Genomic DNA, 18,843 nt, shown 5'->3' on the forward strand with positions numbered 1-18,843 from the left:
ACCTCCACACTGTTTTCCAAAGTGGCTGTACCAACTTGCATTCCCACCAATAGTGTAAGAGGGTTCCCCTTTCTCCACAACCTCTCCAACATTTGTTGTTTCTTTCCCTGTCCATTTTGGCCATTCTAACTGGTGTAAGGTGGTATCTCAATGTGGTTTTGATTTGGATTTCCCTGATGGCTAATGATTATGAACATTTTTTCATGTGTCTGTTAGCCATTTGTATGTCTTCTTCAGAGAAGTGTCTGTTCATATCTTCTGCCCACTTTTTGACTTGATTATTTGTTTTCTGGGTGTTGAGTTTGAGAAGTTCTTTATAGATCTTGGATACCAGCCCTTTATCTGTAGTTTAATTTGCAAAAATCTCCCATTCTGTGGGTTGCTGTTTGTTTTGTTGACTGTTTCCTTTGCTGTGCAGAAGCTTTTTATCTTGATGAAGTCCCAAAAGTTCATTCTTGCTTTTGTTTCACTAGCTTTTGGAGATGTATCTTGAAAGAAGTTGCTGTGGCCGATGTCAAAGAGGTTACTGCCTATGTTCTCCTCTAGGATTTGGATGGATTCCTGTCTCACATGGAGGTCTTTCATCCACTTTGAGTTTATCTTTGTGAATGGTGTTAGAGAATGGTCGAGTTTCATTCTTCTGCATGGGGCTGTCCAATTTTCCCAGCACCATTTATTGAAGAGACTGTCTTTTTTCCATTGCATGTTTTTTCCTGCTTTGTCAAAGATTATTTGACCATAGAGTTGAGGGTCCATACCTGGGTTCTCTATTCTGTTCCATTGGTCTATATGTCTGTTTTTGTGCCAGTACCATGCTGTCTTGGTGATCACAGCTTTGTAATATAGCTTGAAATCGGGCAACGTGATGCCCCCAGCTTTGTTTTTCTTTTTCAACATTTCCTTGGCGATTCGGGGTCTTTTCTGATTCCATACAAATTTTAGGATTGTTTGTTCCAGCAATTTGAAAAATGTCATTGGAATTTTGATTGGGATGGCATTGAAGGTATAGATTGCTCTGGGTAGCATAGACATTTTAACAATGTTTATTCTTCTGATCCATGAGCATGGAATATTTTTCCATCTTTTTGTGTCTTCAATTTCTTTCATGAGTGTTTTGTAGTTTCTAGAGTATAGATCCTTTACCTCTTTGGTTAGGTTTATTCCGAGGTATCTTACGGTGTTTGGTGCTATTGTAAATGGAATCGTTTCTCTAATTTCTCTTTCTACAGTTGCGTTGTTAGTGTATAAGAAAGCAACTGATTTCTGTGTGTTGATTTTGTATCCTGCCACATTACTAAATTGCTGGATGAGTTCTAGTAATTTGGGGGTGGAGTCTTTTGGGTTTTCCACATAAAGTATCATGTCGTCTGCGAAAAGAGAGAATTTGACTTCTTCTCTGCCAATTTGAATACCTTTTATTTCTTTTTGTTGTCTGATTGCTGTTGCTAGGACTTCTAGTACTATGTTGAACAGTAGTGGTGAGAGTGGGCATCCTTGACGTGTTCCTGATCTTAAGGGAAAGGCTCTCAGCTTTTCCCCATTGAGGATGATATTCGCTGTGGGTTTTTCATAGATGGATTTTATGAACTTGAGGAATGTTCCCTCTATCCCTATACTCTGGAGAGTTTTAATCAGGAAAGGATGTTGTGTTTTGTCAAATGCTTTTTCTGCATCAATTGAGAGGACCATATGGTTCTTCTCCCTCCTCTTATTAATGTGTTCTATCACATTGATTGATTTGCGAACGTTGAACCACCCTTGCATCCTGGGGATAAATCCCACTTGGTCGTGGTGGATGATCCTTTTAATGTATTGTTGGATCCTATTAGCTAGGATTTTGTTGAGGATTTTGGAATCCATATTCATCAGGGATATCCATCTGAAATTCTCCTTTTTGATGGGGTCTTTGCCTGGTTTGGGGATTAAGGTAATGCTGGCCTCATAGAATGAGTTTGGAAGTTTTCCTTCTGTTTCTATTTTTTGAAACAGCTTCAGTAGAATAGGTATTATTTCTTCTTTGAATGTTTGGTAGAATTCCTCAGGGAATCCATCAGGCCCTGGACTCTTGTTTTTTGGGAGGTTTTTGATCACTGCTTCAATCTCGTTACTGGTTATTGGCCTATTCAGATTGTCAATTTCTTCCTGTTTCAGTCTTGGCAGCTTATAGGTTTCCGGGAAGGCCTCCATTTCATCCACATTGCTCAGTTTATTGGCATATAGTTGTTGATAATAATTTCTAATAATTGTTTCTATTTCCTTGGTGTTAGTCGTGATCTCTCCCCTTTCATTCATAATTTTATTAATTTGGGTCCTTTCTCTTTTCTTTTGGATAAGTCTGGCCAGTGGTTTATTGATCTTATTAATTCTTTCAAAGAACCAACTTCTAGTTTCGTTGATCTGATCTACTGTGTTTCTGGTTTCTAATTCTTTGATTTCTGCTCTAATTTTAATTATTTCTCTTCTAATGTGTGGCTTAGGCGTCGTTTGTTGCTTTTTCTCTAGTTCTTTAAGGTGTAGAGTTAGTTGGTGAATTCGGGATTTTTCTATTTTTTTGAGTGAGGCTTGGATGGCTATGTATTTCCCCCTTAGGACCGCCTTTGCAGTATCCCATAGGTTTTGGACCGATGCGTTTTCGTTCTCATTGATTTCCATGAATTGTTTAAGTTCTTCTTTGATTTCCTGGTTGACCCAAACATTCTTGAGCAGAGTGGTCTTTAGCTTCCAAGTGTTTGAATTTCTGCCAAATTTTTTCTTGTGATTGAGTTCCAGTTTTAGAGCATTGTGGTCTGAGAATATGCAGGGAATAATCTCAATCTTTTGGTATCGGTTGATACCTGATTTGTGACCCAGTATGTGGTCTATTCTGGAGAAAGTTCCATGTGCGCTCGAGAAGAATGAGTATTCTGTTGTTTTAGGGTGGAATTTTCTGTAAATATCTATGAGGTCCATCTGGTCCAATGTATCATTCAAAGCTCTTGTTTCCTTGTTGATTTTCTGCTTAGATGATCTGTCCATTGCTGAGAGTGGAGTATTGAGGTCTCCTACAATTAACGTATTGTTATCAATATGACTCTTTATTTTGGTTAACAGTTGGCTTATGTAGATGGCTGCTCCCATGTTGGGGGCATAGATATTTATAACCGTTAGATCTTCTTGTTGGATAGACCCTTTAAGAATGATATAGTGTCCTTCTGTGTCTCTTATTACAGACTTTAGTTTAAAATCTAATTTGTCTGATATAAGAATTGCTACCCCAGCTTTCTTTTGAGGTCCGCTGGCATGGAAGATGGATCTCCATCCCTTCACTTTCAGTCTGGATGTATCTTTAGGTTCAAAATGAGTCTCTTGTAGACAGCATATGGTTGGGTCCTGTCTTTTTATCCAATTTGCAACCCTGTGCCATTTTATGGGAGTGTTTAGGCCATTCATGTTGAGAGTGATTATTGAAAGATATGATTTAATTGTCATCATGTTGCCTGTGAAGATGTTTTTATAGATTGTCCCTGTAAATTTCTGTTGTATATCACTCTTGGGGTCTTTCTCCTTTTATAGAACCCCCCCTTAATATTTCTTGCAGGGCCGGCTTAGTGGTCACATATTCTTTTAGTTTCTGCCGGTCGTGGAAGCTCTGCATCTCTCCATCCATTCTAAATGACAGCCTTGCCGGATAAAGTATTCTTGGCTGCATGTTCTTCTCATTTAGTACCCTGAATATGTCTTGCCAGGCCTTTCTGGCTTGCCAGGTCTCTGTGGATAGGTCTGACGTTATTCTGATGTTCCTCCCTCTGTAAGTAAGGAATCTCTTCCCCCTAACTGCCCTTAAGATGGTTTCCTTGGTTCTACGGTTTGCAAGTTTTACTATTACATGCCGGGGTGTTGGCCTGTTTTCCTTGATCTTAGGAGGGGTCCTCTCTGCCTCTAGGACTCGAATGTTTGTTTCATTCCCCAGATTAGGGAAGTTCTCAGCTACGATTTGCTCAAATACATCTTCTAGTCCTCTCTCTCTCTCCACTCCCTCCGGGATTCCAATTATTCTGACATTGGAACGCTTCGTGGTGTCACTTATTTCTCTGATTCTATTTTCATGGATTCTGAGTTGTTTTTCCCTGGCCTCCTCTTTTCCCTTTTTATCTATTATATTGTCTTTCAGGTCACTTATTCTCTCTTCTGCCTCAGTTACCCTAGCTGTTAGATTATCTAGATTGGATTGGATCTCATTGATAGCATTTTTTTTTTTTAAGATTTTATTTATTTGACAGGGAGAGAGAGAGAGAGCACAAGCAGGGGGAGCAGCAGAGGGAGAGGGAGAAGCAGGCTCTCAGCTGAGCAGGGAGCCCGATGTGGGGCTCGATCCCAGGACCCTGGGATCATGACCTGAGCTGAAGGCAGACTCTTAACGGACTGAGCCACCCAGGCGCCTCACATTGATAGCATTTTTAAGTTCTGCCAATTCACCTTTTATTTCTGCCCTTAGAGACTCTGTGTTGCCATTAATTGATTTCTCCATTCTATCCATTGCCTTCACAATTGCTAGCCTGAATTCCATCTCCGACATCTTGGTTATATCTATCCATTTGTAAATCTGCAGCATAAGTAGTAATCTCTGAGTCTTTTCTATTTTGGGGGCTCCTCCTCCTAGTCATTCTGTTGATGGGTGTTTGAGGGAATGTATAGAGTCCAAATTATTGACCAGAACCCAAGCAAGATGCACCTGTTTTCTTGGGACCTTAGGGTTGCTTGCCTCCTGTTTTCCCAGTCTGTCTTCTGTGGGAGGGGCCTGCCGCGCTGTTACTCCGGCAACTCTGTTTGGGCAGAGTTGCCCTGCCCCCCTGTGGCGGGGGATGGGCTCAGCGGGAATCAGTTTTTGGGGCTTTTGTTCTCTGGCGCCTTTCCCTGGCGGCTTTTTGCGTCTCTTCCACGAGTCAGAGCAGAAGAGACCATTTCCAACCCTCTGCCTCAGAGCAGAGAGACTACAGTCTGTTCTTCAGTGAGCTCTCCAGGCCACACTGTCTCCGTTTCTGTCCGTGCTGCTATAAACTGCAGCGTCCTGGGTTGTGCGCCCCTCCACAGCGCTCCCAGTCCTGCCTCCAGGTCGGGGCCCATCTCTGCCCTTTTTGCTTCTAAAACCGCCAGCCGCTCCCAGTTCACGCGCGTGCAACCCCATCGCTCCGGGTTTCTGTCCTGGAGCTGCAGTTCGCCAGCGCGACCCTGCCGCTCCGCGTTTCCGCCCCGGGGGCTGCCCTAGAGTCCTTTCCCCGCCGCTACCGGTCTGCGAGTCTGTGCCTGGTCCCCAGGGCGCGAGGCTGTCACTCACCGGCGGTGTAGGATCCCCAGGGCCAGGCACCCTCCCGCCGCCGTTTATCCTCTGATATCTGCCTGCGGAATCACGGCTCTCCACTTTGTACCTCAAAACCAACCGCCTGCGATATTCTGTTTGTAGAGATCCAGATCTTCTTACATCTCAGGCTGGTTTCTTGGGTGCTCAGAGTGGTCTGGTAGATAGCCAGCTCAATTCCGGGGACCAGTTGAAATAGGGTCCCCTACTCCTCCGCCATCTTTCCCCCCTCTCCCAAGGGTTATTGTTTTGAATAGTGGCATTATACACTGTTGAGTCATAGATACTGGTGCTTTTCTAGGTGATAAGTAAGGTTAATTCCCACATTACTGTGATCATTTGAAGATTCCTAGATTAAAGGGATGGAAAATTATGCTGCATCCCTATCATCAGTATGATTGATTTTGATATAGTTACTATGCATCTGTATCAGGAGTGAGAAGTTGTGCCTAGACTCTGGTGTCCTGACTTCATGTGTTACCCTGACCAGTAGTAGAGCTTACTCTGACTTTTGGCTTTCAACAATTTTTACACTCTGACCCGAAAAGGAGATTGCATGGCATGAAAGAAGGCGCTCAGCATTCAGGAGTCAGGAGATTTGGTTCTAGTTCTAGATTGCCCATTTCATACTTGTGTGTCCTTAACTTCCCTGAGCTTCAGGGTTCTCATTTGCAAGGTTCTGTGAAAGTTAAAAAAGACACAGTGACCGAGATCCCCTTCAACTGTTGGCACCTCACTCGGGAAGGATTGAATTCAAGGGGTTATTTATCTCATGGTGGTAGTTGGAGAAGCTCTCTTACACTAACTTGAAGAAAGTGTCTTTGAGTTCGTCTTGGGTTTAAATGATGACCTTTATCCTTGCTGTCCCACAGAATTGTTGGGGACATACATTGAAAACAGATTTGAAAGCACCCAGAGTAGTTAGTAAAGTGCTATAGAAATATGAGTGAGTATTGTATTATGTAAAAATATTCATTATTTACAGAAAATTGACACATGGGACATTTTGAAGGTGCTTTTATTATTTGTAAAAATGTAATATGTAAAAGAAGGCTGGCAATAATCATTTCCACTCTGAAATGATCACAACTCTAAAATATACTTTTTAAAAAAATTTTAAATTATGAAATGATTTACGAGATTTTAAGTGGAGTAACTTCTGTGACAGAAATATACAATTTTAAGCCTCCGAATGATGACCCTGTGTATGATTGTAACCTACATAGTTGTTTTTTTGTTTTTTCCCAAAGAAGAAGTATGGTTTTATCTAAATACTAAAATTTACACAGTTTTTTATGGGTGGAAGCTCATGAATGGGGGAAAAGGATTTGAACAAGCACTTGCCTTTGGAAATCAATAAATTCATTTTCCCTCAAAGACTTTCAAGGGCTTTGTGGTTATCTTATAATCTGGTAAAGTTTAGAAAAAGTAAGTGGGATGTAGCTGAACTGTAGAATGGTAAAATAGAGAAGAACATCCACATCAAGTTATCTGATTCACATATGGGGCTGTAATCTGAGGCTAACTTACTCTCTGTGTCCACTGAAATGTTCTGCACTGTGCTCATAACTGTTGTTAAATACCTAGAGAACTGGGCAATTTCGAAGCTGCCACCGAGAGCTTTCAGAAGGCACTGTTGCTCAACCAAAATCATGTGCAGACCCTGCAGCTTCGGGGAACGATGCTTTATCACCATGGCAGCCTGCAGGAAGCCCTGAAAAACTTCAAGGTGGGCATCCCTAAGTGAGAAACACCGAAACAGCTCTCGGATTGTTCTTCGGTGACCTTGAGTGGGATGAATAGGGAGGAGGGCCAGGAAGAGTGTTTACACCTTAACAAAAAGAAAGAAAACAATTGCCATGTCTTAAAGACTACTTTACAGAGCATGTATTTGGTGTGATTTAGCCTGGAGGGAAAACTTTCCAACTCCAGACTGAAGAATAAAGCACTTAAAGCTCATCCGCGACTGTACTGATACTAATAGAGCATTTTCTCCTTCCGCGTCAGCGGTGTCTGCAGCTCGAGCCCTATAATGAGGTGTGCCAGTACATGAAAGGGCTCAGCCATGTTGCCATGGGACAGTTCTATGAAGGAATAAAAGCACAGACTAAAGTCATGCTAAATGATCCTCTCCCGGGCCAGAAGGCTAGCCCAGAGTATCTGAAAGTGAAATATCTCCGAGGTAAGTCACAAAATGGCTCAGTCATTTTATTTTAATGCTCAGAGCTGCAGAAATCATACTGCTTGTCTCTCTTATGTTCCGTAGGAGACAGCTGAGTCTCGAAGACGCGAGGTAGCTTGATCATAGCCCCCACCCCCACCCCCCCTCCTTGGTTAGCGGCGGTACCTGGATTGGATAGGGCCCCTCTTCTATTTTTTTTTAAATATTTTTTATAAGATTTTATATTTTTATTTAGAGAGAGCAGGAGCAGGGGGAGTGGCAGGCAGAGGGAGAAGCAGGCTCACTGCTGAGCAAGGAGCCTGATGTGGGACTCGATCCCAGGGCCCTGGGATCATGACCTGAGTTGAAGGCAGACACTTAACTGACAGCCACCCAGGTGTTCCTGGGCCCCTGTCTTCTAAAGATTGGTCCAATACTTTCCCACTGCCTACATATTTTTTCTTTTTTAAGTTAAAAATATTTTACTCAAGTCAGGAAAACCTATTTTGAGCTGAAAGTGACAGTCATCTGGGTATCGATGTGTCTCATCACATCTTGTCTAGAGACCTAGGAGTCAGAGGAAAGTAACATTTTCTGAGGTTTTTACTGTTAAATGTAAACTTGGTATCTTTGATCTGTCATTCCTTCATATCACAATTCTCACATACTTTGGAGACATTCAGTTGGGATGAGGAAGAAAGCCAATCTTTAAGCTATCTTTGGTTTGTCAGAGTCTCACTTTTTCTCTGCCATACGTAATGGCATTTTTTGGTTGTTTTTTTTGTTTTGTTTTGTTTCAAATCGATTTTTTAATTGAAGTACAATTAACATTTAGTGTTATATTTGATTCAGGCACACAATATAATGATTCAATAATTCTGTACATTCTCAGTGCTCATCATGATAATATTTTTATTGTTCATGCAGAGCACAAACCTTTACTTCCTCTTCTGCTCTTTCCTTTATCATCATTAACCCTCTCATGCCAGTACTGTCCAACTGTAAAAAATTATGAGCCCTGGAGTTGTAAGTTTCTAGTAGCCACAAGAAAAGTAAAAATAATCATGTGGAATTAATTTTAATAATACATTTTATTTGACTTGACATATGCATGATATCAGTTCAACATATAATTAATATGAAAACACTATTCATTAATATCATTAGGTATCTTACATTATTTTTTTTGTACCAAGTCTTTGAAATCTGATGTGTATTTTATACTGATAGTACATCTTTATACTTACATCTCAGTTAGGATGTTAAATTTTCATTGGAAATTCTTAATTTGAAGTCTTGTTTCATAAAATTTAAAGTTGAAAGAGTAGATTCATATATGTGAGTTGTTCCAAACATTCTGAAGTTTTCTAATAATTGACTCAAATATCAATTTTTACATTTAGATTAATTAGATTAAAATTTAAAATACGATTTCTCGGTCACTTTGGCCACATTTTATACTTTTATTTTTCTTTTTTGAGAGAGTGTGTGCACAAGCACGAGCAGTGGGGGCGGGAGAAGAGGGAGAGGGAGAGAAAGAATCTCAAGCAGGCTTATCTCTACAGAATATCAACTATTGTATTGATGTAATCAATACATAGTTGATTCATATCAGTTGACAGAGAACCAGGCTCTGTCTGACACTGAACTTGGCTTCTCAGATTCTGCAACTAAAAAGTAAGATCTTTGGTGCTGTTCATGGAAAAATGATTGAAACTTAGCTAAAGTGGGACCCAGATTGACTGGCTTATGTTCGATCTTGGTATTTTGAGTTACCCTGTATCATATAATAATAGTGACTTACTACAGTTTGGAGTCTCCATTTAGAATTCTTAGAGTTCTTGGAATTCTTGGAATTAACGCTTTGTTACAAAGTATTTGTATGGCAACCAGCAATAAAAAAGATTTCTTTAGCAATATTTGGGTGTGTCAGATCTCGTCTCCTATCTGCAGAGTATTCTCGATATCTTCACGCACACCTTGATACTCCTCTTACGGAATATAACATTGACGTGGATCTGCCTGGAAGCTTTAAAGACCACTGGGCTAAAAATCTGCCTTTCCTCATAGAAGACTATGAAGAGCAGCCAGGGTTGCAACCCCACATAAAGTAAGTGCTTTAAATGAAAACAACCTTTTTTGCTTTTTTAGGCTGAGCTATAAGCTCATCCTGATAACTCTTGCTCAGTAAATGGCTTCCTATCCATGTTTCTTAGGAATTTATTTTTGGATTTGGTATGTCTGCAGATATTTCTTTTAGTTTATAAGGTACATTGAAACTTACCTTTGGATATCACCTTTACTTCTAGCCCGATCTTCCTGCTAATTTTATGCAACCTTCAAACTTCAGATGTACTTATTGGCCGTTGTTGATATACATTACTATTACCGTTTACTTTTAAAACAAATTACTCAAAACCAAAAATTTGAAATTACAGTGCTGGCCAACTACTGTTGCATTATGACTAAAGGGCTATCTGATTACAAAACAATTAGATCTAGGATAGAAATTCCTGGGAGTCTAGCAATGCCTTAAAAATTAAGGAAAATCTGCAAAGATCAATCCCCTCACTCTCTAAGAGAAAGAAAAGCAGGGGACAGATTCAAACTAGAGTGGTGAATGATAGGCACATTTGAAAGGAAGAAAGTGTCCTGGAGGTGAGGGCATTTAACAGCCAGTGCAGTGGAATGCCTTGAGGCATAAGCGAGATGGGTTTGCTGAGCTTTTTTAAGGAGCTGAAGTGGTTCCATATTGGAGGACCATATTCACAGGATCTCAATAAGAGCAAATACAGATCCTGCCTGAGAAGATAGTAGTGCCAGTTTGGGGGTCCAAGTATTCCCACAGATTAAGATCATTAGTATGAGAATCAAAAACCAAGATCACCAAAATCATATGTGAAAATCAACAGAAATAACAAACAACAGATTTAAACTCTCAAGGACTTCAGATATTGGAATTGTTGAATACACTCTCTAACTCCAAATGAAATGTTTAAAGAAACTATGAAGAAATCACAAACATGAGCAAGAAATAAGAGATTATTAAAAATGACCAGGCAGATTAAAAATAAATTGGAAGCTTTAGGAATAGAAAATATAATCACTGAAATAAAGAATTCAGTATGTAAGCTAAATAGCAAATTAGACATAACAGAGAAAATTGCAGGAGTGGAAGATAGAGCATTAGGAATTATCTAGAACGTAGCACAGAGAATCCAGGCATTAGAAAACATGAGAGAGAGAAGATGTGGAAGATAATAAGAATGTCTAGCATATATCAAGATGAAATCTTGGGAGGAGAGAATGGAGGAGAGGCAATTTTTGAAGACCTAGTGGCTAACAATTTCCCAGAATTAAGGAAACCTAGATCTACAGATTTTTTTAAAAAGCAAGATAAATGGCAAATCCAGACACATCTTAAGTAACAGGAGAACACATAAGGAGAAAAAATTTTTTAAATAGAAAAAAAAAATCTTATCACCTACTTAAGGTCAATAATTGGACTGACTGTAAGCCTCTCAACATCAAAATGGCAAAGTGCTGAAAGAAAAACAAACTTTCAACCTAGAATTCTATACCCAACAAAACTATCTTTTATGAATAAAGACCAAATAAATATATATTCAGATAATAAGAAACTGAACCACCACCTTCCATTCACTAAAGAAACTTCTAAGGCATGTAATTAAAGAAAAAGGCAATTGATCTCAGGCAATATTTGAGATACAAGAAGGAATACTGAGAAAAGAAAAATGATAAGCATGAGAAATTGGTAAGTCTAAAAGAGCATTGTCTATATAAAATAATATCTGATTGGGGGTTTTATAAAAAGGACAAATAAAATACTGGGCACAAAACAAGTAAGTTGAGGGATAGCAAGAATTAAGTATTCTAAGGGAATATGGGTTAAATATTATGTTAAAACTTTAAGTTATACATAAATATTTAAAATATCTAGGGTGAGTACTAAAAGTTAGAAACAAAGTGTATAGCTTCTATATTAGTAGCAAAGTCAAAACAAAACAAAACAAAAAAGTTAAATCTAAAATCAACCAGAAAAGGGGGGACTGGAAGGGAGGCATTAAAAAAGTGGTACAAATAAAAAGAAAAAAAATAAGAATAGGTTGAAATAATCCAGACATATTAATAATGACAATATATCTAAATGGACTAAATGTCAAAAGACAGACATAGTTAGATTGGAATGTTTTAAAAATCCAGTTAAATGCTTTTTACAAGGGGCACGTAATGCATAAGGACACAAAAATTGAAAGTAAAGGTATGGAAAAAGTTCTACTTGGGAAACACTAAAAGAATCCTGATGTAGGTATTAATATTAATAGATTTATTTATTTTTATTTTATTTTATTATTTTTTTATTAACATATAATGTATTATTTGTTTCAGGGGTACAGGTCTGTGATTCTTCAGTCTTACACAATTCACAGCGCTCACCATAGCACATACCCTCCCCAATGTCCATCACCCAGCCACCCCATCCCTCCCACCCCCTCCACTCCAGCAACTCTGTTTGTTTCCTGAGATTAAGAGTCTCTTTTGGTTTGTCTCCCTCTCTGGTTTCATCTTGTTTCATTTTTCTCTCCCTTCGCCTATGATCCTCTGTCTTGTTTCTCAAATTCCTCATATCAGTGAGATCATATGATAATTGTCCTTCTCTGATTGACTTATTTCGCTTACCATAATACCCTCTACTTCCATCTATGTCGTTCCAAATGGCAAGATTTCATTTTTTTGATGGCTGCATAATATTCCTGTGTGTGTGTGTGTGTGTGTGTGTGTGTGTGTGTGTGTGTATACCACAGCTTCTTCATCCATTCATCTGTTGATCGACGTCTAGGCTCTTTCCATAGTTTGGCTATTGTGGACATTGCTGCTATAAACATTGGGGTGCATGTGCCCCATCAGATCACTACATTTGTATCTTGGGGTAAGTACCCAGTAGTTCAATTGCTGGGTCGTAGGGTAGCTCTATTTTCAACCTCCATACTGTTTTCCAGAGTGGCTGCACCAGCTTGCATTCCCACCAACAGTGGAGGAGGGTTCCCCTTTCTCCACATCCTCACCAACATCTGTCGTTTCCTGACTTGTTAATTTTAGCCATTCTGACTGGTGTGAGGTGGTATCTCACTGAGGTTTTGATTTGTATTTCCATGATGCCAAGTGATGTTGAGCACTTTTTCATGTATCTGTAGGCCATTTGGATGTCTTCTTTGCAGAAATGTCTGTTCATGTCTTCTGCCCATTTCTTGATTGGATCATTTGTTCTTTGGGTGTTGAGTTTAATAAGTTCTTTATAGATTTTGGATACTAGCCCTTTATCTGATATGTCATTTGCAAAGACCTTCTCCATTCTGTCGGTTGTGTTTTGGTTTTGTTGACTATTTCCTTTACTGTGCAAAAGCTTTTTATCTTGCTGAAGTGCCAAAAGCTCATTTTTGCCCTTGCTTCCCTTGCCATTGGTGATGTTTCTCGAAGAAGTTGCTGCGGCTGAGGTTGAGGAGGTTGCTGCCTGTGTTCTCCTCTCGGATTTTGATGGATTCCTGCCTCACATTTAGGTCTATCATCCATTTTGAGTCTATTGTTGTGTGTGGTGTAAGGAAATGGTCCAGTTTCATTCTTCTGCATGTGGCTGTCCAATTTTCCCAACACAATTTGTTGAAGAGACTGTCTTTTTTCCATTGCATGTTTTTTCCTGCTTTGTCGAAGATTAGTTGACCACAGAGTTGAGGGTCCATTTCTGGGCTCTCTATTCTGTTCCATTGATCTATGTGTCTGTTTTTGTGCCATTACCATACTGTTTTGATGATTACAGCTTTGTAATAGAGCTTGAAGTCCAGAATTGTGATGCCGCCAGCTTTGCTTTTCCTTTTCAACATTCCTCTGGCTATTCGGGTTCTTTTCTGGTTCCATACAAATTTTAGGATTATTTGTTCCATTTCTTTGGAAAAAGTTGATGGTATTTTGATAGGGATTGCATTAAATGTGTAGATTGCTCTAGGTAGCATTGACATCTTCACAATATTTGTTCTTCCGATCCATGAGCATGGAACATTTTTTCATTTCTTCGTGTCTTCCTCAATTTCTTTCATGAGTTATTCTACAGTTTTCTGAGTACAGATTCTTTGCCACTTTGGTTAGATTTATTCCTAGGTATCTTATGGTTTTGGGTGCAATTGTAAATGAGATCAACTCCTTAATTTCTCTTTCTTCTATCTTGTTGTTGATGTATAGAAATGCCACTGACTTTAGTGGGTTGATTTTATATCCTGCCACTTTACTGAATTCCTGTATGAGTTCTGGCAGTTTTGGGGTGGAGTCTTTTGGGTTTTCCACATAAAGTATCATATCATCTGCAAGAGTGAGAGTTTGGTTTCTTCTTTGCCAATTCGGATGCCTTTTATTTCTTTCTGTTGTCTGATTGCTGAGGCTAGGACTTCTAGTACTATGTTGAATAGCAGTGATAATAGTGGACATCCCTGCCATGTTCCTGACCTTAGGGGGAAAGCTCTCAGTTTTCCCCCATTGAGAATGATATTTGCTGTAGGTTTTTCATAGATGGCTTTTATGATATTGAGGTATGTACCCTCTGTGAAGAGTTTTAATCAAGAAAGGATGCTGTACTTTGTCAAATGCTTTTTCTGCATCTGCGGAGAGTATCATATGGTTCTTGTTCTATCTTTTATTAATGTATTGTATCACATTGATTTGTGGATGTTGAACCAACCTTGCAGCCCAGGAGTAAATCCTACTTGGTCGTGGTGAATAATCCTTTTAATGTACTGTTGGATCCTATTGGCTACTATTTTGGTGAGAATTTTTGCATCCATATTCATCAGGGATATTGGTTTGTAATTCTCCCTTTTGATGGGGTATTTGTCTGGGTTTGGGATCAAGGTAATGCTGGCCTCATACAATGACTTAGGAAGTTTTCCTTCCATTTCTATTTTTTGGAACAGTTTCAGAAGAAAAGGTATTCATTCTTCTTTAAATGTTTGGTAGAATTCCCCTGGGAAGCCATCTGGCCCTGGGCTCTTGTTTGTTGGGAGATTTTTGATGACTGCTTCAGTTTCCTTACTGGTTATGGGTCTGTTCAGGTTTTCTGTTTCTTCCTGGTTCAGTTTTGGTAGTTTATACGTCTCTAGGAATGCATCCATTTCTTCCAGGTCATCTAATTTGCTGGCATATAGTTACTCATAATATGTTCTTATAATTGTTTGTATTTCTTTGGTGTTGGTTCTGATCTCTCCTCTTTCATTCATGATTTTATTTATTTGGGTCCTTTCTCTTTTCTTTTTGATAAGTCTGGCCAGGGGTTTATTAATCTTATTAATTCTTTCAAAGAACCAGCTCCTAGTTTCATTGATCTGTTCTACTGTTCTTTTGGTTTCTATTTCATTGATTTCTGCTCTGATCTTTATTATTTCTCTTCTCCTGCTGGGTTTAGCCTTTATTTGCTGTTCTTTCTCCAGCTCCTTTAGGTGTAGGGTTAGGTTGTATATTTTGAGACCTTTCTTGTTTCTTGAGAAACGCTTGTATTGGTATATACTTACCTCTTTGCTGCATCCCAAAGATTTTGAACAGTTGTGTTTTTATTTTCATTTGTTTCCATGATTTTTTAAAATTCTTTAATTTCCTGGTTGACCCATTCATTCTTTAGTAGGATGCTCTTTAGCCTCCATGTATTTGGGTTCTTTCCAACTTTCCTCTTTTGGTTGGAGTCCTAGTTTCAAAGCATTGTGGTCCGAAAATAGGCAGGGAATGATCCCAATCTTTTAGTACCGGTTGAGACCTGATTTGTGACCCAGGATGTGATCTATCTGGAGAATGTTCCATGTGCTCTAGAGAAGAATGTGTATTCTGTTGCTTTGGGATGGAATGTTCTGAATATATCTGTGAAGTCCATCTGGTCCAGTGTGTCATTTAAAGCCTTTATTTCCTTGTTGATCTTTTGCTTAGATGATCTGTCCCTTTCAATGAGGTGGGTGTTAAAGTCCCCTACTATTATTGTATTATTGTCGATGTGTTTCTTTGATTTTGTTATTAATTGGCTTATATAATTGGCTGCTCCCATGTTAGGGGCATAGATATTTAAAATTATTAGGCCTTCTTGTTGGATAGACCCTTTAAGTATGATATAGTGTCTTTACTCATCTCTTATTATAGTCTTTGGATTAAAATCTAATTTGTCTGATATAAGGATTGCCACCCCAGCTTTCTTTTGATGTCCATTAGCATGGTAAATGGTTTTCCACCCCTCACTTTAAATCTGGAAGTGTCTTTGGGTCTAAAATGAGTCTCTTGCAGACAGCATATCGATGGGTCTTTTTTTTTTTATCCAATCTGATAGCCTGTGTCTTTTGATTGGGGTATTTAGCCCATTTACATTCAGGGTAACTATTGAAAGATATGAATTTAGTGCCATTGTATTGCCTGTAAGGTGACTGTTACTGTATATTGTCTGTGTTCCTTTCTGGTCTACGTTACTTTTAGGCTCTCTCTTTGCTTAGAGGATCCCTTTCAATATTTCTTGTAGGGTTGGTTTGGCATTCGCAAATTCTTTTAGTTTTTGTTTGTCCTGGAAGCTTTTTATCTCTCCTTCTATTTTCAGTGACAGCCTAGCTGGATATAGTATTCTTGGCTGCATATTTTTCTTGTTTAGTGCCCTGAATATATCATGCCAGTCCTTTCTGGCATAGGTCTGCTGCCAATCTAATGTTTCTACCATTGTAGGTTACAGACCTCCTGTCTCGAGCTGCTTTCAGGATTATCTCTTTGTTGCTGAGACTTGTAAGTTTTACTATTAGATGTCGGGGTGTTGACCTGTTTTTATTGATTTTTGAGGGGGTTCTCTTTGCCTCCTGGATTTTGATGCCTGTTTCCTTCCCCAAATTAGGGAAGTTTTCCCCTATAATTTGCTCCAGTATACCTTCTGCCCCTCTCTCTCTTTCTTCTTCTTCTGGGATCCCAATTATTCTAATATTGTTTTGTCTTACGGTATCACTTATCTCTCGATTTCTCCCATCGTGATCCAGTGGTTGTTTATCTCTCTTTTTCTCAGCTTCTTTATTCTCCATCATTTGGTCTTCTATATCACTAATTCTCTCTTCTTCCTCATTTATCCTAGCAGTTAGAGCCTCCATTTTTGATTACACCTCATTAATATACCTTTTTGATTTCAACTTGGTTAGATTTTAGTTCTTTTATTTCTCCAGAAAGGGATTCTCTAGTACCTTCTATGCTTTTTTCAAGCCCAGCTTGTGTATTTATAATCATCATTCTGAACTCAAGTTCTGACATCTTACTAATGTCCGTATTGATTAGGTCCCTGGCAGTCAGTACTGCCTCTTGCTCTTTTTTTTTGAAGTGAGTTTTTCCATTTTGTCATTTTTCCCAGAGAAGAATAGATGAATGAGAGAACAAAATGCTAAAAGGGTAGCAACGACCCCAGAAAAATATACACTAAACAAATCAGGAGGGACCCAAAACTGGAGGGGAGAAGAAAGGAAAAAAAAAAGAGAGAGAGAATATGATCAGGCTGGTGAATAGAAGAGAGCCACACACTAGATTTTGGGTATATTTTGGTCTGTTAGAAGAAACTGCCTCCCAAAATTTTAAAGAAAGAAAAACTTTTATGTATACAAAAATAAGGGTAGGGGCGCCCGGGTGACTCAGTTGTAAAGTGTCTGCCTTCGGCTCAGGTCATGATCCCAGGGCCCTGGGATTGAGCCCCACATAAGGCTCCCTGCTCAGTGGAGAGCCTGCTTCTCCCTCTCCCACTCCCTCTGCTTGTGTTCCCTCTTTCGCTGTGTCTCCCTCTGTCAAAATAAATAAATAAAATCTTTAAAAAAAAAAAGGGTAAATCTGATGAAGGGATGGAATATGACTGTAAAGATGAAAATTAAAAAAAGATTTTAAAAAAGGAATTGATGAGAAGTTGGTTGAAAAAAGAAAGAAGAAGAAAAAAAGAATGTGATCAGGCGAGAGAGTAGAACAAAGCCATCCACTAGATTTAGGGTATATTTTGGTCTGTTAGAAGAAACTGTATCCCAAAATTTTAAAGAAAGGAAAACTTATAAATATACAAAAAATAAGGTTAAATACAATGAAGGGATAGAATATGACTTTCAGAAAGTGATCGCTTTTCTGTTCATAGAATTGCTACTATTCTTTTCTTCGATCTCCTATTGAGTTTGTAGGTGTTCAGAATGGCTTGATAACTATCTAGCTGAATTCCTGAGAGAGGACCAAATTTAGGTCTCCTACTCCTCTGCCATCTTGCTCCTCCAATATTAATAGATTTAAAATTATTAAATTAATTTTAATTTTATTTTTTAAAGGTTTTATTTATTTGAGAGATTGAGCAAAAGAGAGTATGAACAGTGGGGAGGGGCAAGGGAGAGGGAGAAGCAGGCTCCCCACTGAGCAGGGAGCCTGACATGGGACTTGATCCCAGGACCCCAGGATCATGACCTGAGCCAAAGACAGATGCTTGACCAACTGAGCCACCCAGGTAACCCTATTTTTTTTTTTAAGATTTATTTATTTTAGAGAGTGTGTGTGAGCGGGTGGAGGGGCAGAGGGAGATAGGGAGAGAATTTCAAGTAGACTCCGCTCTTGCAGAGCCCGACAGCTCAATCTCACAACTTGAGATCATGATCTGAGCTGAAACCAAGAGTCAGATGCTCTGACTGAGTGCCCCTAAAATTTTTTTAAATTACTGGTAACAAAGATTATTACTACATAAGGACAGAAGTTCAAATCACCAGAAAGATATAAATCTAAACTTATATACACCTAATAAAAGTAACTTTAAAAATTGATAGAAATACACAGAAATCAATAAATTCAGTATCCTAATGAGAGATTCTAATTTTTGGTAAGTCAGACACCAAAAACTAGTAAGGATTTAGACTATTAGAACAACATAATTAACAAACTTTTAGTTTACTATAGAACTGTGTACCCAATAATCAAAGAATACATATTCTTTTCAAGTACACTTAGGTCATTTATAAAGGCTGACCACCTACTATGCATATTTAAATACATTTCAAATAAGTGGTGTCATAATTGACCACAGTATAATTAAACATACATATAAGGAAAAAAAATCCTCCTTATTTGGAAATTAGAAAGCAGACATAATTAAAATGTGGATTAAAGATGAAATCTACAGTGGAAATTTGAATATGCTTTAAAAATGAAAAAAGATGAAAACTCCACATACCAACACTTGTGGAATACAGCAAGATCAATATTGTAAGAAACATTAATGTCTTTATTTTTTTTTTTTAAGACTTTATTTATTTATTTGTCAGAGAGA

At 38.6% G+C, this 18,843-nt stretch overlaps 1 protein-coding gene across 1 annotated transcript in view; it reads left to right on the forward strand.

The window, feature by feature from the left end:
- TTC13 (tetratricopeptide repeat domain 13) overlaps positions 1–18,843 on the forward strand; it is a 91,020-nt gene that overhangs the window by 46,405 nt on the left and 25,772 nt on the right. Inside the window, 3 exon segments of the mRNA XM_044916465.1 lie at positions 6,923–7,064; positions 7,343–7,517; positions 9,450–9,606. Of these exon segments, the coding sequence (XP_044772400.1) occupies positions 6,923–7,064; positions 7,343–7,517; positions 9,450–9,606 (474 nt within the window).

Source organism: Neomonachus schauinslandi, chromosome 6 (genome assembly GCF_002201575.2).
Source record: "Neomonachus schauinslandi chromosome 6, ASM220157v2, whole genome shotgun sequence".
NCBI classification, from domain to species: domain Eukaryota; kingdom Metazoa; phylum Chordata; class Mammalia; order Carnivora; family Phocidae; genus Neomonachus; species Neomonachus schauinslandi.